The 21,997-nt window shown below is 41.7% G+C and overlaps 1 protein-coding gene across 2 annotated transcripts in view; it reads right to left on the reverse strand.

Moving 5' to 3' along the window:
- The window catches only part of BICC1 (BicC family RNA binding protein 1), a 1,115,336-nt gene that overhangs the window by 428,227 nt on the left and 665,112 nt on the right, over window positions 1–21,997 (reverse strand). For both annotated transcript variants that reach the window (XM_069611226.1, XM_069611225.1), the window contains exon 3: window positions 19,571–19,640. In XM_069611226.1, coding sequence (XP_069467327.1) covers window positions 19,571–19,640 — 70 coding nt within the window. The remainder of the gene's footprint in view (window positions 1–19,570; window positions 19,641–21,997) is intronic.

Raw genomic sequence — 21,997 nt, forward strand, 5'->3', positions numbered from 1 at the left:
AGACTTATGTGGAACTGTGTCTGGAGGCCAAGGCCTGAAAGTGAAGAGAAAACTAAAGACACGAATGCCGGGCGGTCAGGAACCAGCCACCACAAGTCAGTCAAAAAATGGGGTTCGGGGTGTGTGGGGGGGTAATAGTTTTCCTGGCTGAGTTTATGTTTATTTTGTTATTAGTGATAGGATTAGACATTAGGGCAGATAAGTTTGGAGGGAGGACTGAGTTTTGTAAGACATTGTGATGAGCATCAGTTTGTTATTTTTTCTAAGCTTAGGGAAACCCATCATAGTTGCAGAGATAGGTGAGGAATCATTTTCCTTAATAAAAATGTCTTATGTTCAAACCAGGTCTTCATGTCCTTCTCCTATATCCGACTCGCTACAATACACGTTTTTTTATGAGAGGATAGAAAATACCTACTGTTCATCAAGACACCTGGCTCCTAGATGATCACAAGCTCCAGTTACATGCAGAACATTTCTAACAAACTATAAGATCGAGTTTGTCAACAGAACAACCAGGAGGAATAGCATTTGTTTGTTTCAACACCAATATTCTACAAGATCCCAGAAGGTGATTTACTTGTCCTACTCTGTTCACCCTCGCACATGGCGACACTAACTTTCAATCTCATATACAGACAACCTCCCTATGCACCTTGTTCGCAGACAACCTGGATGATGTGTTTGCTAATATTTCCACATTGCAAACAGCTCACCTTACTGGGAGACCTCAATATCTGTCTAACATGGTTAACATGGTTATATAATTACTCTCCACAAACCTTGATGTGTTACGCCTCAAACCACAATTCAAAGGACCGACCCATGAGGTAAAGTAACTTCTCTACTCTTAGCAACCCAGGCACCATCTTCACCAAAGAGTCAGTACTCTTGGAAGCAATCAAAAGTCCCCCAACGTTAACTGGACCATCGAAAGAGTTCAAACTGAACACCTTCATTGAAATATTTGGAGCATTCAAACCCCTTACTACAAATGAAATTCAGGCCAAAGCATGGGACAACCAACTTATCAATATCCATAACTAAGTAATCACCACCTTCGAGAGCACTAAAAAGCCATTCAAAACATCACAAAAGAAACAAGTTGTAAAAAGGTTTACTGCCAAGCTGAATTGCACAAAAAAAGAAAATGTAATGCTTGCGAAAATCTGGGTAAGCAAACTTTTGACAGAAACACTGGCCTACCATCAGCAGCTATGGTGTTACAAAACAGAAACCATCAAGGCAAAGCCAAAACTTAATATTCAAATCAGATTAAACCAACACAACGCAGCCAAAAGTAAACTGTCCAAGAAATCAAAATCCCTGCATCGTACAATATGGGCCCAGCAGTGACTCCACAGCAACACACTTCAGCAACCACATCCAACACATATAAGACCATCTGGACAGGAAAAGACCAACTGCACTTCACCCATCTATGGAAGGACTTTCAACAGAACCTCCCTACCTGCATTTTGTCCTTTCGTCTCCTAGAACTTCCTCTTTATAGTCCACCTCAGCAAGACCCATGACACCCCCAATATCTGCAAGTCAATAACTAAGCAAACCAGACTAGCACTTGTCATTTTAACTCTGCTCCTCATTGGTAAATATTGCACTGATACTATCAAGAATGGACTATGCAAATAGCCTTTACTTGGCACTCTGGGAGTATCTACTCAACATATTATAATAGTCCAAAATGGGGCAGCCATATTACTCCCAAGGCTGAATGTGGGTCAGACCAAGAAAAATGCATGCACCAACTCACCCAATGCATTCACCCTACTGGAAATCTTGGTGGCCTTTAACACGATCAGTCATGAGATCATAGTGAAAAAACATGGGAGCAAAGGGAATAGTCCTATACAGGATTACTTATTTCTTTATCGCAAGAACAGGAACTACACCAAATGCCCTTTTTAGGTCATACCATTGCACCCACACATTTAAAGGTCCCAAGATTCCAGCCTCTCACCTGTTCTATTCAACATGTTCATGGACCACCTCTCAACAAGCCAGGCCTACACTAGAACCACAAGTCAAATCCATCATAAGGAGCTACTTCTGCACACTCATTACCATCTAACACATTATGCTTCATCAGGCCTTCCCACACATGACCTTGGTAAATACTGGTACTATCAAGAATCGACTATGCAAATAACCTTTAGTTGGCACTCTGGGAGTATCTACTCAACATATTATAATAGTCCGAAATGTGACAGCCATATTACTCCCAAGGCTGAAAAGAATCAAGCACTGCACATCCTGCACGGGCCACCAATCAAAAGTATCACTGTGTCTGCTATGGAAAGGGCTTTCAATCAAACAAACACAAGGACATTTTCACAATACATAACATCAAGAGCACACCAATTGAGAAACAGCACACTGCTAACTGTGCCATGCTTCACTCAGAAGCACCACAGAGGAGATTACTTCTCCTTCCCAGCAACCACACTAACTCCCTAGCCAAGCACCTCCACACAGAAGGCCACGCAACCTTCAGAAAACAGCTTAAAGCCTTGTTATTCAACTAACGTCATCACTAATAATGGTCAAAACACTCAGCCGAATATACACCTACTTGCATCAACTTTTATCCAACGAAAGATGCCATTCTTGAATTATAGGAAGATACCAGAAAACCACACACAAACAGCAGGCATACATTTTTGGAAAATTAGTTCACTGTGGTCAAAGGGTGCCGCTCTTAAATTATAGGAAAATACCAGGAACCCACACAACCCTCGGATGAAGAGCATTGCAAAATTGACTTATTTAAATCAGAATCCACACAAACACAGAATCAAACAAAGTCTACCACATGCATCTAACAGACACTCCTAATCGTTACTGGATGGCTCCCAACTCCTATTATCTTCCTCCTTTATCTCTACCCTCCTTCCTACTTCCCCTCTTCTTCCCTTTCTTTCTCATCCCTCCTTCCCTCCCCCTGTTATCTCTGTATTCTTCCCCCGCTCTGACATCCCTTTCTCCTTCCTCTTATCTATTCCCCCTTTAGAACTGGTCAATTGATCTACATACTGTTTTCGATGGTTTCTTTCATGTCTTTGTAACTTTATGCTTCTTGTTTACTATGTATTATTTTTGCATTGTAAAGTGCTTTGGCGTAAAGCGCTATATAAACCTATTAAATACGAATAAATACACACTTATGCTTCCCCTCACTAATTGCACCCCTTGTTTGCCAACAACACTTTTCCCTAAACTAACCAACTCCCCAATAAAATCTGCCACCTACTCTACATGCACAGATACCAGACACATGCCCATGGGAGTTTTAGCCCTTACCACATGTTCACTAACTGAGCCAGGAGAAAGCTCTCCTCTTTAGCCCTATAAAAACTGCTGCACTCTATCGGATCTGGGGCTGATCCCTTTACGTAACATTCTCCCCAAGGGTGTCCGGACATTTCATCGAAAAAAATTAGTCGACAGGACATTTGGTCGACGTAATTTCATCGAAAACCAAATGGACGAATTTCTTTTTTATATATATTTTTTAAAGGTTGTAGTTTAGGGAAAAAAAGGTTTTTTTTTAGAAAAAAAAGGGGTATGGGGGATTCCCCCCCCCCAAAAAAGGCCTAAAAATAGAAAATAAAAAATTCGACCATTTGGTTTTCAACCAAATTGGTTCGACCATTTGTCTAGTCGACCAATTTTTTTCGATCAAATGTCTGGTAACCCTCCCCAAGTGCATCCGCCAAACCCATAGAAGCCAGTCACCACTCACATCCCGGCTACCTCTGAGCTACACCCACCGACAACACTGGTTTTGCATCTGCCTGTTCCCCATCACACTAACAACCACCCCCTCCCTCTTTTCTTACAGAGCCACGCACAGAAGGAGGAGGCTATAACGGATAACGTTACATTAAATCAGTTTTGTTGCTTGTGTAATATGGAATCGAGCAAAAAGGTTTCCCCAATTCGTACTTCATAAAGATTTTGCACTAAGGCTGATTGTTATAATGTGTCTCTACTGCATGACAAAAAGCTTATTTTGAGTCAAAGTAACATGTCAGTGTGTGCGTCACGTTTTCATGAATTTGTTTTGGCGATTTTAAACAGTATTTTCTTATTGTAGAAGCGCCTAACAAGCAAACAATAAAATAAATAAAAATTGTTCACAAATATTACATAATCGGGTACACAAACAGGGATTTCCTGACACTGCTACTGCCGCTTCAATTAGGACTTTTACATTCAACCACTTGCACATTGTACGTTTTTTTTGTAACACCAAACACTTCCCAAGCAGGCATTTTCCATGCAACGGTACACCACATTTACCCTGGGATAAACGAAAAAGCTGGACTGTTAGCCAAAAGAAAATGTTCCTCTTTTTTTTCCGCCACAAAGCCAAATACAATTTTCATCACATCAGCACTAACAAGTCTCCATGCTCCAACTAGCACAGACATTTGACCTACTATGTTCAAACAATTTGCAGCAACATTCCAGTAAAGCCAAAAGTACCACAGTGTGGAAGGTGTGGGATAGAAAAGTGGGGCTCCCAAGTACATTACCAATACTTGGCTATCATAGTGTCAGGCAATTAACTGGGGCTGTGGCAAGTTACCCCATGGTGTTGCCCATGGAACGGGTACATTACGCCACATCATTAAAGATCTTCTGGCCCTCCTCCTTCCTTTGGTTACAAGAATGATTAATACTTTGTTTGCTGAGTCATGTGTGCTGGACATTCTCAAGGAGGCATGGGTTACTCCACTTTAAAAAAAATAAAAGAGTCAACCTGCGTCCTTTAATTGCCAATAACTACCATCCTCTGACAAACGTTCCGTTTCTCCTGCCAATCCTATGCAGGATTGCTTATTTATAATTTCAGGAATTTCTGGAAACTTCTAATGTATTAGGGCTTCAGCAATCACAGGACAGAGTGCTTTCCTGGACCTCAAGAACAACACTGCAGTAATTATTGATAATGGCCGCACAGCGCTTTTGTTACTGCTGGATTTGTCTGAAGCATTTGATCTTGTTGATCACTCACAGCTCACTAAAAGACTGATGGAAGAAGGGATGTGCTGTGAGAATGCCGGTGCATGGATCAACTCTTTCCTGGGACCTCGTTGCAGAGGATGACTGTCACGCCTTGCCAGTCTCCCTTACTTGTGAAGTACCTCAGGGCTCTTGTCTCTCACTCACTTTTTCAACATGTATACAAGGCAGCTGTTTGATCTTTTAGACAATCTAGGAATCTGCTACACAAACTATGCAGACGATACTCAGATTTTAATGGAATTATCAGGTGATTACCCATAAGTCTCTGCAGCTATCAATACTATTTATTCCTTCAGCCAGTCATGGAGGACACTGAACTTGTTGGCTTTAAACAATAATAAAATGAAACTGTTGTATGTTGGCTTAGGTGCAAGGCTACGGAAACATGATCCTAGCAACAGCCAATTTTCTACCTGGGGTTGTTCTATACGAGTGGCTCCTCGTGTCAAGACTTTGGGTGTCTATTTTAATACTCAATTATCTTTCAACAAGCATACTGCCCATTTGCGTTCTACATGTGCCTATACAACCAACTTATTGTGGCAGATTCTCCCATTCCTATCGGAGGAAAACCTTGATTGCATCCACGCTCATAAAATCAAAGCTTCACTACTGTAATATTACACTCAAACTTTGGTAGGGTAAGATCAGTGTACGTGTGCACTTTGTTTTTGTCTAATATTATGTAGGAAGGCTGCAACCCCATTTAATATAGGTTTTACCCTACATTGTGCCACTCTAATAGTTATAATATGTGGAATTTATTCCTGATTTTTACACATGGTAACTAATTCAATGCAGAAATCACAGTAGGTCTATTGAAGACTTTTACATTTGATTGTGCTTCCATAAAATTCGACTAGTTCATTACACTTGACTGTGTGCCCATAGAGATTACTAGTCAACACGTGTTTCGACCCGTATGTGTTTCTCAAGACTTTGATACTCTAAACGGCACATTCTCCCAACATATTCTTTAACTGCATAGAAAAGAATATCCAATAGTCATTATTGTTTGAATCAATTGCCTGCATTAACGTATTACGATCAAACTGGTCCCTTCACATGATTAAGTTAGCTGCTGTCCATGCTTCCCTGTAAATATGTAAATACGAACAAGCTCCCAGTGTCGACAACATGCCGTACCCTGCTTGAACAAATTTAAAAGCACGGTCAAGACTTATCTCTCGGGGGAGGAAGGAAAGCTCAGGGGCAACATGTTTGTCTTGGAAGCAAGTCAATACAGCGCAACACAGGCTCAAATCCCGATCCCACGCTTAGTATTAAGCACGTTATAAATTAACAATTATAATTAAAATTATAACAGTGGAGTCGATTAGTCAAACCTCTCTTGTCTCTCTTTCATTTGCAAAGTTCATTCATGTTCTGTCCGTAAAGTAAATTCACCAAAGCGCTGTACAATATTATATACACTGATCCAGAAGAATAGAAATATGTACAAATGATAAATCATGAGGGACAAATGTCATTGAAGAAGAGCTAAAATGTGTTTTAAGAAAGAATTTAAATCTAGATAACATGGAAGAAGATCATAGAGATAGAGGCAGCGCATTCCAGAGGTTAGGAGCTAAGACACACAAAAATAACATTCAATTGCGCAATGGGTAGGGGAAAGGCACAGTCCGGAATAAAGAAGAAAAGCGATGTGTCTGAGAAGGGGCATAGATAGATTCCATATAGAAAAGATAAGAGACCACAGATATATTTGTACAAGAAACAAAGCTGAAGGTGGGCTGTTAAGAGAAGCCAATACACTGCAGCAAAGGAAGAGGGAAGCGCATAAAGTTCACAAAGATCAGAATTCAATATATATTGAAAAGGAGCAAAGTCGAAAGCAGGCAACCTGACAGAAGCAGTAATAAAAAAAAAAAGTCAGATTAAGAGTCTTGCCTGCCAAGAAAGTGAGAAATGGTTAGATTTTGTGGATGGTATTCAGCTGATAATGGCAGGAATGAGTATGGGTAGAGTTATGTTAAGAGAAGGAAGGAGATGCATCAAACAGAATACCTAAATTATGAGAAGAAGTTGTTAAGGGGAGAGAATAGGGATAGAAAGAAGTAGATGAAAGAGAAGAACAATCACAAGAGGATGGGGCAGCAAAGAACAGAATCCCAATTGTATAGATTTTGAGATGAAAGGCATATGATATCATTCAAAGTTTAACAGGAGACAAACAATCTGAAATAGAGGAGTGTAGTGAACCAGAAAAAGTGGAAAACAATACAAAGATCTCAGAAACCTCAGCATAAAAGTGACAGGAACAAGCAAATGTCTGCATAACAGCAGCGAGAGGAATAGTGTACACATAGAAAAGAGGACCAAGGAATAAACCCTACAGAACACCACAGTGAAGTAGTGGGGTAGAATAGTTCTCAGCCCATGATAGAGAATATGTACAGCCAGAGAGATGAGAAGAGACCCAAGACAGAACAGTTCCAGAACTTCAAAGGGGGAAAAAAGGGGAATTGCAGGGTTCATCAACGCAAAAGTGGTGGATAGATCAAGTTGACTTAAGGTGGAGGATTGCTTCACGTTGTGAGAAGAGGTAAGAATATTCTGCATAGTGTTATCTTGTTCCCAAGGTAAGCATGCAGCTCCTGAGCTATCCTCCAAAATATATGCAAATGTATGCACCACTGAGGTAATGCTTGACCATTGCTGTAGGTCACACTTTAGGAGAGGAATAACACAATTCCATGACTAACCCTTTGGAAGTCATCCCATCGCTTTTCGAGTCCAAACCAGGTTGAGCGGCATCTAGGGAGCTTAACCCTCCATTTTTCGTTCAACTTCAAACAGAATGTGTTTGGGTTTCCTTTGGGCACAATTCAACCTTTCCAAGCCCGCTCCATTCCCTGAACACCCAGTGCCTGCTTTCCCTCTCTCCCTGCTCCCTCCTTGCTGCTTCCCTGTGAATCAGCCTAAACACCTTCCCACCCTCTGCCTGCAGATATCTCACATTTAGCATGATTGTGCAAGCTTAATATATCACATTTAGCCCGATTGTGTAAGCTAGCCTGACTGTGTAAGTTAGTGATATCTCACATTTATCCTGTATGAGTAAGTTAGCTATATCTCACATTTAGCCTGTTTGTGTAAGTTAGCAATGTCTCCCATTCAGCCTGATTGTGTAAATTACCCTTATTGTGTACGTTAGTAATACTTCACATTTAGCCTGTTTGTGTAAATTAGCGATATCTCACATCTAGCCTGTTTGCATAAGTTGGCGATACCTCACATTTAGCCTGTTGTGGTAACCAGCCATATATCCCATTTAGACAAAAGGTTTTGGCAACACATAATTTCAAAAGTGTTCTCATTGACTGCTGTGCCCCCTCACTAGGCCTTTCTCCCTCTATCTAGGTATCCCAGATCTAAGGTCGCTACATTTACTGGTGTGGCCCCCTACCCAGGTGTCACAAATCAAAGTGTTACTGCATTGTGTTATTGGTTGCTGCATTCACTGTTGTGCCCCATCCAAATCAAAGAGTTATTGCATTGACTGTTGTGCACTACTTTGGCCTTTCTCCCTTTATCCAGGTGTCCCAGCTATTAGATTGCTGTAGTTACTGCTGCCGCCCACTACCCAGATGTCCCAAATCCAAATATCATTGCATTGACTGCTGTGCACTACTTCGGCCTTTCTCCCTCTATCCAGATGTCCCAAACCAAACGGCTGTTGCATTAACTGCTGTGCCCTCTTCTGGCCTTCGCCCGCTTTGGGCCTTCTCCCATTGTCTAGGGGTCCACATTCTAGGTGTGACTGCATTGACTGCTGTGCCCCCTATTTAGGCACTCTCCCACTGCATGGGTGTCCCAACACTAGGTTGGACTGCATTGCCTGCTGTGCCCCTATTTAGGCACTCTCCCCCTGTACAGGTGTCCCAATTCTGGGTGTAACTGCATTGACTGTTGGGCCCCTCTCCCTCTAGGCAGGTGTCCCAAATCTAAGCATTCTGCATTAACTGTTCCACCCCATCTTTAGGCACTCTCCCCTTCTCTTGGTACCCCAAGCATAAGTGTGACTGCATTGTCTGTTTAAGCCCCCACCCTCTATCCAGGCGTTCCAAGTCTGCATGTTAGCGCACTGACTGTTGGACCCCACACAATCCCTGGTGGCTAGGGTACAGGTGACTGTTGGGCGGACACCGTGTCACCAACCAGACATTCCTACGCACTGCGGACTGGCACATCGGAGTCAGAAAGGATACCTTGCATGGGCATAACTGAAACGTAAGAACTTTGAGGGTTAACTACCGCTGGCTCATCAACCATAACCAAATGAGCTCCAATATAAATAACACAACAGCCCAGGAGCCAAAAAAAGAAAGAGCAATAAACAAACCAAACCACAACGGTCTTCAAACCGAGATCTCAACTATCCATAACATGACCACTACAAGCAACAACTAACCACAAACAACAAAGACTGAACCTGAAGGACCAGAAACCACACCGATCCAAAGAGGACGCCCATTCAAATGAACACAACCCACATCACAAACATCATGCCTCGGCAAAAGAAAGACAAAGAAGCCAGAAAAGACAACAAACTATAAGAAAACCCAAACTGCTCAGGAAGGTACCAACCAGCATGACCCCACAACTGCAAAAAACTGGCCAATAAACAGTACAGACAGCCCGAGGAGACATACAAAGAACAGAGCAAAGACCGACTACATCACCCTCTACTTCTCCACATATGACTGTGTGGCAAGCAAAACAGACAAGCAACAACAAACCGACAACCAACAAATGTTACGAATACAGACTCCATCAGGACATCAAACGCAACATGACAACTAATAAACACCACAACCCAGCCTACACCATGGACAACATCCTAACCAGAATCGGGGACAAGTTGGAAACCACCACCCTCTACACGCCCTACATCACCAAAGACTGGAATAACGGATGGGTACCTACACAATTTAACACCCGGAACGAACCAAAACAAACCAACTCCACCATAAACCTCATCAGTCTACTCGACGAAGAGACTGATCACCAAAGAACCACACCGCCCAACAGGTTCAACCAGGCAAAACCCACCAGCAAACGAAACCCATACGACAACACACCAGGTCAAACAAATAATACAAACAACAACTTGAAAGGAAAATCAAACAAACTACACTGCAATCTTCTGAAAGTCAGCTCCATGGCAAACCACTCAATAGAAATCCATGATCTTCTAAGCGAAGGAGGCAAAGGCATGCTTTTTCTTGACAGAAACCTGATTATCGGACAACTACAAAGCCATCGCAAATGGAGCAATACCCGACAATTATAAATGAATACACGTCAACAGAGAAAACCGAAGAGGAGGCAGAACCGCAGTCAGACGCAAAGACCACATCCAAGCATCTCATCCTATCGCAACCAACGCAGTAGACTATGAATCCCTCCTCATCAAGATAAAACTCAACGGCCAAACTAACATAGTACTCCTCCTGATCTACAAACCACCTTCTTACAACCCCAAAATTGCAATGAAAATAGCAGACGTGACCATCATGCTATCAATCCACCAAGACAACCTGGTCATATTGGGAGACTTCAACATATGGTTTGAAAAAGAAAATCTAGTCCAGAGCAAACTCACTCTGTGCACTCCTAGAAACTTTGCATTTAAAGCAAATAGTAAATGGATCTACTCACAACGCTGTACACACACTGGATGCAATCTTCTGCAGGGAAGGACTATGCGCATCTGCGCCGCCTACACCAATGGTATGGAGCGACTACTACTGAATACCATTCATCACATCCCAAATCCGCCTAACAGCAGGGAAGTAAATACTCCATACCAGCAAGAGAAGAAACTGGAAGAGCTTAGACCTGGAGGCCCTGACAAACCTTCTAGACTCAACCCACCCCAAGACAAACAGAACCCACTGAAACATAGTAGAAAACGCACTCAACAATTGGATCACCGAGGCCCTTGACAACTGACACCAGCTAAAACATTCAAAGCAGCAACAAAAAAACAGACAGCAACATTTTTCACAGAATAACTGAAAGAACTTTAAAAAAATGACTGCAAAAAATGGAAAAGAAATTGAGAGAAAAATATACCTGACATGACAAAAATAAAATACCAAAGACAAATTAAACTATACAAATCAACGGTCCAGAAAGCAAAACATTTCTACTACGCCACAAGAAGAGAATCAGCAAACAATCCATAGAAGGAAATCTTCAAAATCTATCAGAAATAAAAATAAAAATCTTCCTGCAAGAATTACATCACCCCGACACAAGCACTTTGTGACAACATTACCAACCACCTGAGAGCAAAATGGACACAATTCAGCAGACCATCAACCTAGCCCGGGAAAATGTAACCATGACTGCCAGACCAAAGACACCAGGCAAATCACAGGCTGCAGCAACACTCACCTGCCTAAACCAATCACAGACAGAACCTTTGTCATACTGATCAAGGACATCAAACTTGCAGAATCCCCAATGGACTGCTGCATGCCTGACATCTTCAAAGGAATCCTCAACCACAGAACCCCGGCAACACACTTCCAGAACCTAATGAATCTATCACTGAAAAGAAGAATAGTACCGTTGTCCTTCAAATCAGCATACATTAAACCGCTGATGAAAAAAGGAACCAGAAATCGCAGAAGACACGAGCAACTGCTGACCAATATCCAACCTATCCTACCCAGCAAAGATCCTGGAGAACGACATGTACAAAATCCTTTTTAAATATGTCAAAACATACTGAATACGCGACCGGTCACAAGTTGGCTTCAGACCAATGGGAGGAACGGAATCATCACTTCTATCTATATGGGACAACCAGAAAATAAACGCAGACGACGATGCCCAATCGGCCCTCATACTATTGGACATATCATCGGCTTTTGACACAATCAGTCACGCAACGCTAATAAAAAGATTGATGGAATGTCCCATACAAGAATATGCACTAAAGTGGCTTACCTGATTCCTAAGAAACCAAACCGAAAGAACCTACCTACCACCGTTCACCTCTAACACCAAACATATATCCCCCTGCAGAGTCTCGCAGGGATCCAGCCTCTACCTGCTGCTTTTCAACATCTACATGTGTCCACTGATAAAAATCTTTCAAAACCACGGACTTACCGCCTACAACTATGCAGACGATGCTGAACTGATTGTAAAAACAAACAGAACCCAGGAACAAAGTAACAGCCTTAACAACTACCTCACAGACATCTACAATTGGAGGACAACAAACAACCTTAAACTGGACCTGGCAAAAATGGAAATAATGCTCTCACTCGCAGGACTCGACAGAGGGAATCCACAACTGCACTCACCGATCGGCATGGGAATGCAACTGGAGACCACCGATGTAGTAAATAACCTAGGAATACTCATGGACAACAGACTAACACAACGCAAATTGCCAAAAAATGTTTCTTCCTCCTAGGACTGTTCAGAAGATTACTTCCCTACCTCTCCTTCCCCCACAGAACCCTCACAATCATATCTCTGATGCTCTACCTAGGAATGCCGGAAAGACTCACCAAGAAACTCCAAAGGGTGCAAAATACAGCAGCACTGAAAAACCTACAGTGGTTACCAGTAAAAAAGCTCTCCAAATTCAAAGCACTATGCATTGACCAAAAGGCCTTGCACAGACAAGGAGAAGAATTCCTCCAAGACAAGATTTGCCGGTATCGCCCAGGAGGGGAATTAAGATCCAGCAATGACCTTCAAATAGAGGCAAAACACTACGGAAAAAAAGGAAATTCGACGGAACAGCATTCTCACGTCTAATAGCTAACATCTGGAACAACATGCACAAAGAAATTAGAACCACAGATGACATCACCTCCTTCAGGAAATGCCTCAAACCTGGTTATTCAGCAGACAATGACAACCTCGAAGGCACACCAACCATACCACCACCACAGACAAACAACCTGAGAGCATACTAGATGGGACAAAGAACCACAAACAAGATCCTGGTGAGATACTGTCAAGCGGCAACCAAAGAGCCGTGCCAGAGGCGCCAATAAACTGAATGACTTACTAACCCATTTCCCCTTCCTGCTCCTCCAACATAACTGATGCCTCTACACCAGACCTTGGACTAGCCACACTACAAATAAACAGAATTAATACTATATCCACACCCAGCATCTCTAGAACCACCATCAACAATGCAACTACACACCAAGATACCGGATCATCCCACTGCTATGGCCGCCCATGACTCTGGATCCCTTAAGGACACTACCAAGCCAGGGCGCATGACCAAACCCACACAACACCAACACAAAACACTTCCACACAACCGAGGCACTGAATCTTACTGAAACGGTTACAATGCACGAGGCCTCGGGCACAAACAACCGAAATGCAAAACAACACTACCTTATCCCCACTAATCCCCCCACACTCCTCTCTTGCAGAGCCACACAAGCGCCTGGAGACTGCCCCTTGGTGGTAGCGGTGTGCAGTATAAATCAACATAACATAACCAAAATGTTATAAGTCAAGTGACAAAAAATTGAAGTTTATTGTTGAGCAAAAAGAGAAGTAGAATGTTTCTTCCTTTTAGTTTTCATTTGTCAGTACCAAATGGAAAAAAAAAAATGAAATGATTTATAACGGCCAATTTGGCCATAGAGAGTGGAGAGATGGTCTATGGAAGATGTTAAAGGAAAATAAAAATAGCATCAGCATGTTTAAGGGTATTTCTGAGGCTTTCAAATCATCAATGGCTGCTAGCAGATCTTGAATATTGCAGCTCTTGATACATTTGGTTTGTAATGCTTCTACCATTTTAAACATTCTAAACATTTCTTCACATGGAAAACTTCTTGAAGAAAACTTCCAGGTAACAGACAGAGTGCAACAAGTGACAAGTGTGTGTGTGTGCTTCTTCAGCACATTGGATATGTTGCCCATGATGATTTGTGTACTGTGCATTCACTGTACTAATGCGACACCTCGTACGACGGGAGCCTTTTTTTTTGCACCGCAATAAAAACTTTCCTTTTAAAATGATGCACGGAGGGAGTGCCTGTGCATGTCGACGCCACCCACCTGCCTCACTGATCAGTCCTTTTCCCGCTCAACGGTCTAAATGCACCGATTAAGCCGGTGCATGGAGGAGGGTCGTATAGAAGAATGGCGACTATGGACTAGAAGTACAGTAGTCCATGGGGCGAGTAAATGTTTCTTACTCGTACATCCGCTCCCTTATCTCCATACTGATGGGAGATGTTGTAGCATGGAAAAACCATGGGTGGAGGTTGTCTAACTAAGAGCAAATAAGTTTTGCAAGACTGTCTGACCAAATCTGGCTTCAGCCTGGTATCCAGATAATAGTGCTTCCAAAAGGCTGAAGGTGTGGTGACAAAAAGAAACAATTTTCACAGCAGATGCAAGGCATCCAGTCCAGTTGAGCAGTAAAAAGGACTGGCAAGTTAGGCATGTGAGAAGAGTCAGCATGGGTGGGGAGGCCCAGCGTACATTAATTTAAAGGGAACATTTTTATTATAGTGCCAAAAAGGCTCCGGTTTTGTCCTCGTGGGATGAGCTAGCCCATCATTATAGAGGAAAGGGGACAGGATGGAGGAGTACCATCCTGTGCAACAGTTTATTGTGACCCAGGCCTAATGTTGCTACAGGTTTAGATTCTGTTCCACAGATATATTTTGTTACGTTTTCCAGATAGGTCAAGGAAGTCAAATACATTGAGAAATCTCTTTGGGTGGATTGTCTCATTGGCAAGACACAAATGCTAGATATTTGCTTCGGCACTTCTTGCAATGTTGCATCAGAAACAATCCAGGTTGGGACACACTTAGGAAAATAATGGCTTTCCTAGATGTATTTTGGGAGGCTGAAACTATTGCATAACCTATTGTGTAACCTGACTCTACCGTAAGTAGTAGTGTACCTCACATTCTTTTTCACATCTGTTTCTTGGTATCCCTGCTACTTTGCTAAACTCTAGAACTGGTTGAAAAAACCTACCCTCTAATAAGGTTTGCTTCCTGAAATTCATGTGCGAGAACAGTTGTGTTTTGCGCAAGAAATTCCCTATTGCTTCACACAAATAGGAATACACAAGGACAGGGCACATCCGACTGAATGTCCCACTGTCTGCTTTTTTAACATTTGGGTTCCCAGTTTCATGTTGACCACTTCGATTTGATGATCCCGAAGTAATGTACATGCTTTATCCCAGGGGTCCCCAACCTTTTGGGTGCAATGAGCAAAATGTGCTTATCAAATGAAATGGTGAGCAACATCAATTTTTTGACAGAACTCGCTCAGTGGGCTGACAAATGATTGAAGCACAACTTAGAAACGTAAAAACTTTAGACTGCTTATAAAACATTTTCATTTGCAGTATTTAATAGTTATCTAGAACATCTGCAATTCTAGCAAAGGAAATTTGCAAGGCCTTCAACTCCATTTGACATTACGTGTTTTTTTACAAGAAATGTTAAGGAAATTGAGTGTCCGTTAGGATGTTTTTAGACACATAGGACCAGTTAAATTGTTAAAAAATATAGTACGAGTGAATAAACATTACCAGGGGTTTTAGGTCCTCGAGCAAAATATTTTTTTGAAATTTCATGCAAATGTTTGGACAGTACAATTGCTCACAAATGGAGCACTGATTTTCAGGTGTACTTTGGGATTTTACCTGGGTAATTTCTGGGATCTTTAGTGGCAGATGGTGCATTTCTAAGCATACAAGATCAGAAATACTGTTCCACAGTCATTGATTATTGTATTGTGGATTGGTTTTTCTTCAGGAATGTTATGCATTTTTCATTTCAGATTGAACAAAGAGCGAACACTATCCTCTTGAGTTAATTTTCAAATGGCCAGGGTCGGCACCAAAAAGATTTCCGACAGTCAGAGGGGCTCGTTGGCGATGCTCAAGGTCAACAAGGAGGCACTGAAAATAATTACTATTTCACATGAAATTAAGATATTCACTTAAAACTAATAGTTTTATGCTCAATGCAGTTGTCGAGAAAGGCATTCTGCCCTCTCCTTGGACAAGTAGTCATTGGTCCATCAGCCCCCCACGGTTATAGATCACTTTCCTTACCGGACATTGCCAGTAAGATATTCTCCAAATGTTTGTTGCTCAAACTGGAGGAGTGGACTCAAAGTAACAATATCTTGAAGCCCTCCCAAGCAGTGGTTCAGGGGAGGGCATAGTAAAGTGGACCATTGCTTCATTCTGCGCCCCATCATGGAGACACACAGTAAGGTTAAGTGAGGGAGATCATATTTCTGATTTGGAGAAAGCATTTGATTTGATAAAAACATAGTGGGGCATAATTTACATTTGATTGGGTTCCCTAATTATTTATTAAATCTCATCCCATTGTGATACACAGACATCTCAGCGTCTGTCCATTATACAAGATGGGAATTGTACATTTTTTCCTTTCAGACGTTAATTTTATTACTTCTATTGGGAAACTTAACCCACCTTCTCTGATGGGCACATTTTATAGCATGCTTCTTTATACAGAAGAGGTGGCTATTTTGGACTTAGCCCTGGCAGGTCTCCAGCAGGACCTGCTAAACACAAAAGACTATTTTGGGAACTATAGTTTGAAATGTAATATGATAAAACAGAAACAATGGTGTTTGAGGGTGAAACCTTCTAGCTAGTTTTTAAATGAATATACAGATGAGGGGGCAGTCTAATTTTTATCTCAAAGAATCGTGTTTTGGTCAGTAATTTTAAGAAGACAGCTGAAAAGGCTTCATTAAGGATTACAGGGCTTTTCAAAATTGTATTTCAAGTTTGGGGCATTCTGATTGGACAAGTGCATGCAGGCGTAAAAGGCAAAGGTCTGTTGCATGATTTTTTTGGCTGCGAAATCTAGGGTGGTACAAACTGTTATGCCCTGGAGGAGTTGCAAAATAAATTCCTGTGCCAAATAGCAGGACTCCTTGCAGATACACCTGGTAGCGCCTTATGAGCTAAATTGGTGGTGTTCAGTTTCAAGGTGTCGGGCCAGTTAAGATTTGTAATTTATTTTTTAAAAGCACATCTGGGATTTTCTGCTAATCATAGTGTGAATTTCAGTGCAAGTGCGATTGTAGCCTCCGCTGGAAAAGAAAAAATGCTTTGGGGGTTGTAAGGCACTGCCCATTTCGTTAGGGGGTGGGATATAACTAAATTTGGCAAATTTAGTCAACTCAAAATAGCTCTCTTAGAGCTTGTCCAATGGGGAGAGAGGCAGATGTCCAATATATACATAGGCTGCCCTCTTTAGCTTTATATGCAGACTTACTTACACATATAAGATTACAAGGAGAAATCTGTGAAATAAGAGCCCTAGAATGCAGGAGGCTGATGCTAATGGTACATTTAAACATACCCACGCCTCAAATTAAGAAGGTGTGCTGGTGGAAGCAAAAAGTGTGGCTGAAAAAAAGGAGTCGATGAAGATTTTGTAAATTTTGTGTTACTTGGCTGCTGTTTCTCTGTTTTGCGTAAGCATGGACATGCATGGGAGCTATGTTTTATATAATGAATTGCAATGAACCGGTTTTTATATATAGCTTGTTTGAATATGTTAAAGCTGCTTTTTTAGGCTTGTTCTATGTGAATTTTATGAAATATACATGTTTTTAAATGTTGTTAACTTAATCAAGAAATATGATTATATAAATATTGATTGAGTCATTCTGATCAGCTTCAAAGATCCCTTCACGAGGGGCTTTGGAGGTTGCATTGGTGAAAAAGTGGTTAGGAATAAACATAATACTTTTCTGAAGGATTTGGAGCCTCGTTTCTCTGCCCAAAAAGGATTTTAAACCAGGCTTAGAGGCACACATTGGTCAAAACTTTGAGCATGTGATGACCACTTCATAGAGGGGTGATGTGGTGTTAACTAAGTATTTGGATTACTTAATTGGCTTCTTAATTTAAACTTATTAACACTAACTTAATTGGATTTGAATATAGAGCAAATTAATTCAGAAAAATCTGGCATGAATTTACCTTATCTGACCATTATGCACATGCCAGATGCGCAGAGCATCAAACGATTTTTCCACTAGGACACTACGTAATAAAATATAGGTGACACTAAAATTCATATTTCCAATAAATATAACGCATAGTGGCATCAAACACACACCTCACTTGTACAAAAGGCAGGGCACGCAAATTATTTAATAAAGGGAAGTTGTGTATGCATAACGCTTATTTGTCCATTATAGCTTTAAAAAAAAAAAACAGAAAATGGCAATTTTCTCCAGGACACAAACTTGGTTCAATTATTTTGCTCATGAATATATTTGTCAGCTGAGCAAAGTATCTGAAGATGGCACAGTTTTAACAATGACACTGCTAGAATAAGAAAGGACATATACCAAAAAATAATTTGTAGGGTGGCAACAAATCTTGCATGTAAAAAAAAAAAGCCAGCTGGAACCACAGCTTGCACAGTCCAGGACTCTGTCCTGGCTATATTGCTACTGAGGTCTCATACCTTCAGCACCACCTTCTAGGCCTCCACACCATGGCCCATAGCAACTGGTGAGCAACAATTTAGGGTGCCGCGAGCAACATGTTGCTCCCGAGCTACACGTTGGGGATCACTGCACAAGATAAACTGAAAGCATTAATTTGCAAAGTCCATCAATCGAGAATCAGTAGAACCAAACTCGCAGAGTTGCATTAGACTAGGTTTCAATGAAACAGATAAGCTGGAAAAATGTACTTCGTCAAGAAGTTAATTCATACCTGCAATGAAGAGCATCAACTACCAGGACATGATCTGGAACCAAGACGCTCAATCAGAGTCAACAATTTCATCTCCAATTGGATATGGATGGAACAAGGAGGACAGAGAAATAGCTTGTGTTGCTAATCAACACTTGAGGAAGACACCAAACAAGACTTCTCTCTCACATCCAGCATTAGAAATGCCTCTCTGATGACGATAAAGGAAACAGAGTATTGCATTTCGCATATTGACAGCCCAAACTCGATAGTGAAAAGCTGTATGGAAAATAGACGAGCAGGTGCAGATTTACTGTGTTTCTGTAATAATGTCTTTCATGTTAATTCTTGTAAAGTATGCATCTTTTCATCTGTAGATGTTTCAATTACATTCCATAATGTTATAAATCCATTCATATCGAAATATTTTGGAACATTTGCACTATAATTGTACGTATGTATGGTCAAATGTTGAAACAAAGCTACTCTATTAACCCGTGAGGTTTGCTAATACAAATCTTGGGTTACTTTCATAAGCAGTGAATTCGTTGAAAAAATTGATTAATGCTCATTATGAGAGCATGAGTGGGGACCGGCTTTTCGTTGTTGTAAAGAAAATATATTGTGTATACTAAACCTTACGACATCACATATACATTCAAAATGTAATTGACCATATTTGGAGGGGGCGGGAGATGAATGACAGTCTAGTTTTATTCACGTGTTCTTTGTCATATCACTTCCCTATGAAGGGATACTTACCCTTTTTTGATTTTGCCCCTATCTTCAGTTTTGATGGCCAGGCAATCTGTGTGTTTGTTTCTTCCATAATCTGGAAATTAACATGAAAAGACACGCTTAGTTTTCTGTACCGTTTCAGAGCAAAGTCTCATTACTTTAAATGGGATTTCAAACGAACCCGCCAAACAGTCTCGAGATTACACTAGGCAGGATTTAGCATTGCGTACACATTTTTAACTTTCTTAAAATAGAACTCGGTTTACTCCACAGACTATTTTTACACTGAAAATCATAGCATTGGCCAGACGCTTTTGCAAGTGAGAAATAACAGTGTGAAACGCCTCTTTTCAAGTCAAGCAAATGGGTTAACTGATTATTCGAAGTAAATACTAATGTACAACACAATAGAGGAAAACTAGAAAAACAAAAACGTTGAGAAAGTAACAAGGACATGCTTATAACAATGAGCAATGTGCCACAGCAGAGGGTGGCATCAAGAGCCTTTTGTGTCCTTCCAGCTTTATAGCTGAAGGCACAGACTCACAAAGTTACTATGAGAAATGTCGACTTACTCTTGCACTTACTCCTGTAAAAGGCTATTTGATTAACAAAGTTGTTACTATGAGTACCTCTGACTAACTACAAGTAAGTGAAAAGTAAATCCGTTTTCTGATTACTAGGTGGGAGTTACGCATAAAAACTTCTTTGTGAACCGGTGTCAGAGTTTTTCAGACAGTTGCGCAACAAAGGAAACTCCTGGACAGGCAATGGCACACAGGCATACTAAGCATACTCCCACTCAAGCCACGAGAACAGGCGGGACATGTGAACTCAGAGAGAAAATCATGAGGTGGAAAATAATGTATTGCCATGTAACATTTTTAATATTCCTGTGGACTCTGTGACGATCCTTAGTTGTCGTCAATTCTCCCCAAGGGGGAGCCCATTCCCATGAGGCCAGGGTGGTGAGGCCACTACCCGATAGTCCCCCTGAGGGTGGTACTCAGTGGGAGGATCTCATTGGGAGAGACTCCCCTCTGGGACAGGGACGATCATCTAAGGGAAATGCGCTAGAGTCCACTCCAGGCCCGTAACTATTACCTTGCCATCCAATGAACACGTGTCATGTACATAGTAATAGTAGTGGGACAATAAGAAAATAGTCGACTCAAGGAAGATATATAGTAAAGGAACTAGGACTATGGCGGCTTAGGTCTATCTTATAGAGAACTCTCAGGGAAAAACTGGGATGAGGAGGAAGTGCAGAGGGGTGTCCAGTCAAAGGATCGATTACAAAAGGCTCGAATTCAAAAGGTGAGAGTCAATAGGGTCGAAAACCAAAGGTTTGAATTTTTTTTATTTATATATTTATTTTTGGGTTTCCGTGTAGGTAAAAAAAAAGTGGTTTTTACCACAAAAACGGAGGTTGGGGGGGACCCCCCCCCCAAAAAAAAAATATATAAAAAAAAGAAAAAATGTTTCAAACCTTTTGTTTTCGACACTATTGACTCGAACCTTTTGTCATTCCACCCTTTGCAGTGGATCCTTTGACCTATAACCGTGCAGAGGCATGAAAAGCACTCCTCAAAGCACTATTCAGCAGTTTAGTGTCTCACAAATTCCTATTGGCCAAGGCCAATACAAAATAGTAGAGGCAAAAACAAGCAGAGAGAGAAGCATTACCGGAAGGAAGCGGGGGCGTGGGGAATGCTCAAGCTGTCGGCGTACAGACGGAACTGCAGAACAGGGGCTTACCAGGACTATTGAGGTGCTCTTAATCGGTCCAACGTGGAAGGACCATTTGGCCAGAGGGAGAAGTAGCATTCCAGGCGAGCGAAGACAAGGGACAGCTCAGTCGAGAGGAGACATGCTCGCTGTCAGGGACCAAATGCTAAAGAGCCACAGCAGAATGCCAGAGAAGGGCATAAGACCACAGAAGCCTGAAACCAAAGTCGCCCAAGAAAGAAACCAAGGAAGATGAGTCTGGGACCCGCATCCAATAACAAAGATCACCATCAGTCATCTTCATAGTCACAATACTTAGCAGGATAGTGAACCAGGTCTGCCACAGAGAATTGAGGAAGCAAGACATTCCCCCTGGCATTGTGAAATGTATTAGAAAGCCAGAGAGGGCCCAGGGAGGGGATACATTCCCCCTGGCACTGTGAACTGTGTTGTAATGTATGCTTGGAGTGTTGTGATGTCATGGGTTGGTGTGGAATGCGTGGGTCTGAGTGTTCTGCAGGAGACCATTGGTGCTTGAAGAGTGGGAGCGGTTGTGTATGGGTGTGGGGCAAGCCTGGTGTTATTTCCTCCTTATGTCTTGTCTTCTGCGGACCCTACCATCCCCGTGTGTACTACGGTTGTGAAGTGCTGGGCCAGGACATTAAAGCACGGTGAATTTACCTTGGTGGTCCTGACTTTTCATTACCGCACTGGCGATGAGGA

The sequence above is a fragment of the Ambystoma mexicanum genome, chromosome 8, assembly GCF_040938575.1.
Source record: "Ambystoma mexicanum isolate Mex_15411 chromosome 8, UKY_AmexF1_1, whole genome shotgun sequence".
NCBI classification, from domain to species: domain Eukaryota; kingdom Metazoa; phylum Chordata; class Amphibia; order Caudata; family Ambystomatidae; genus Ambystoma; species Ambystoma mexicanum.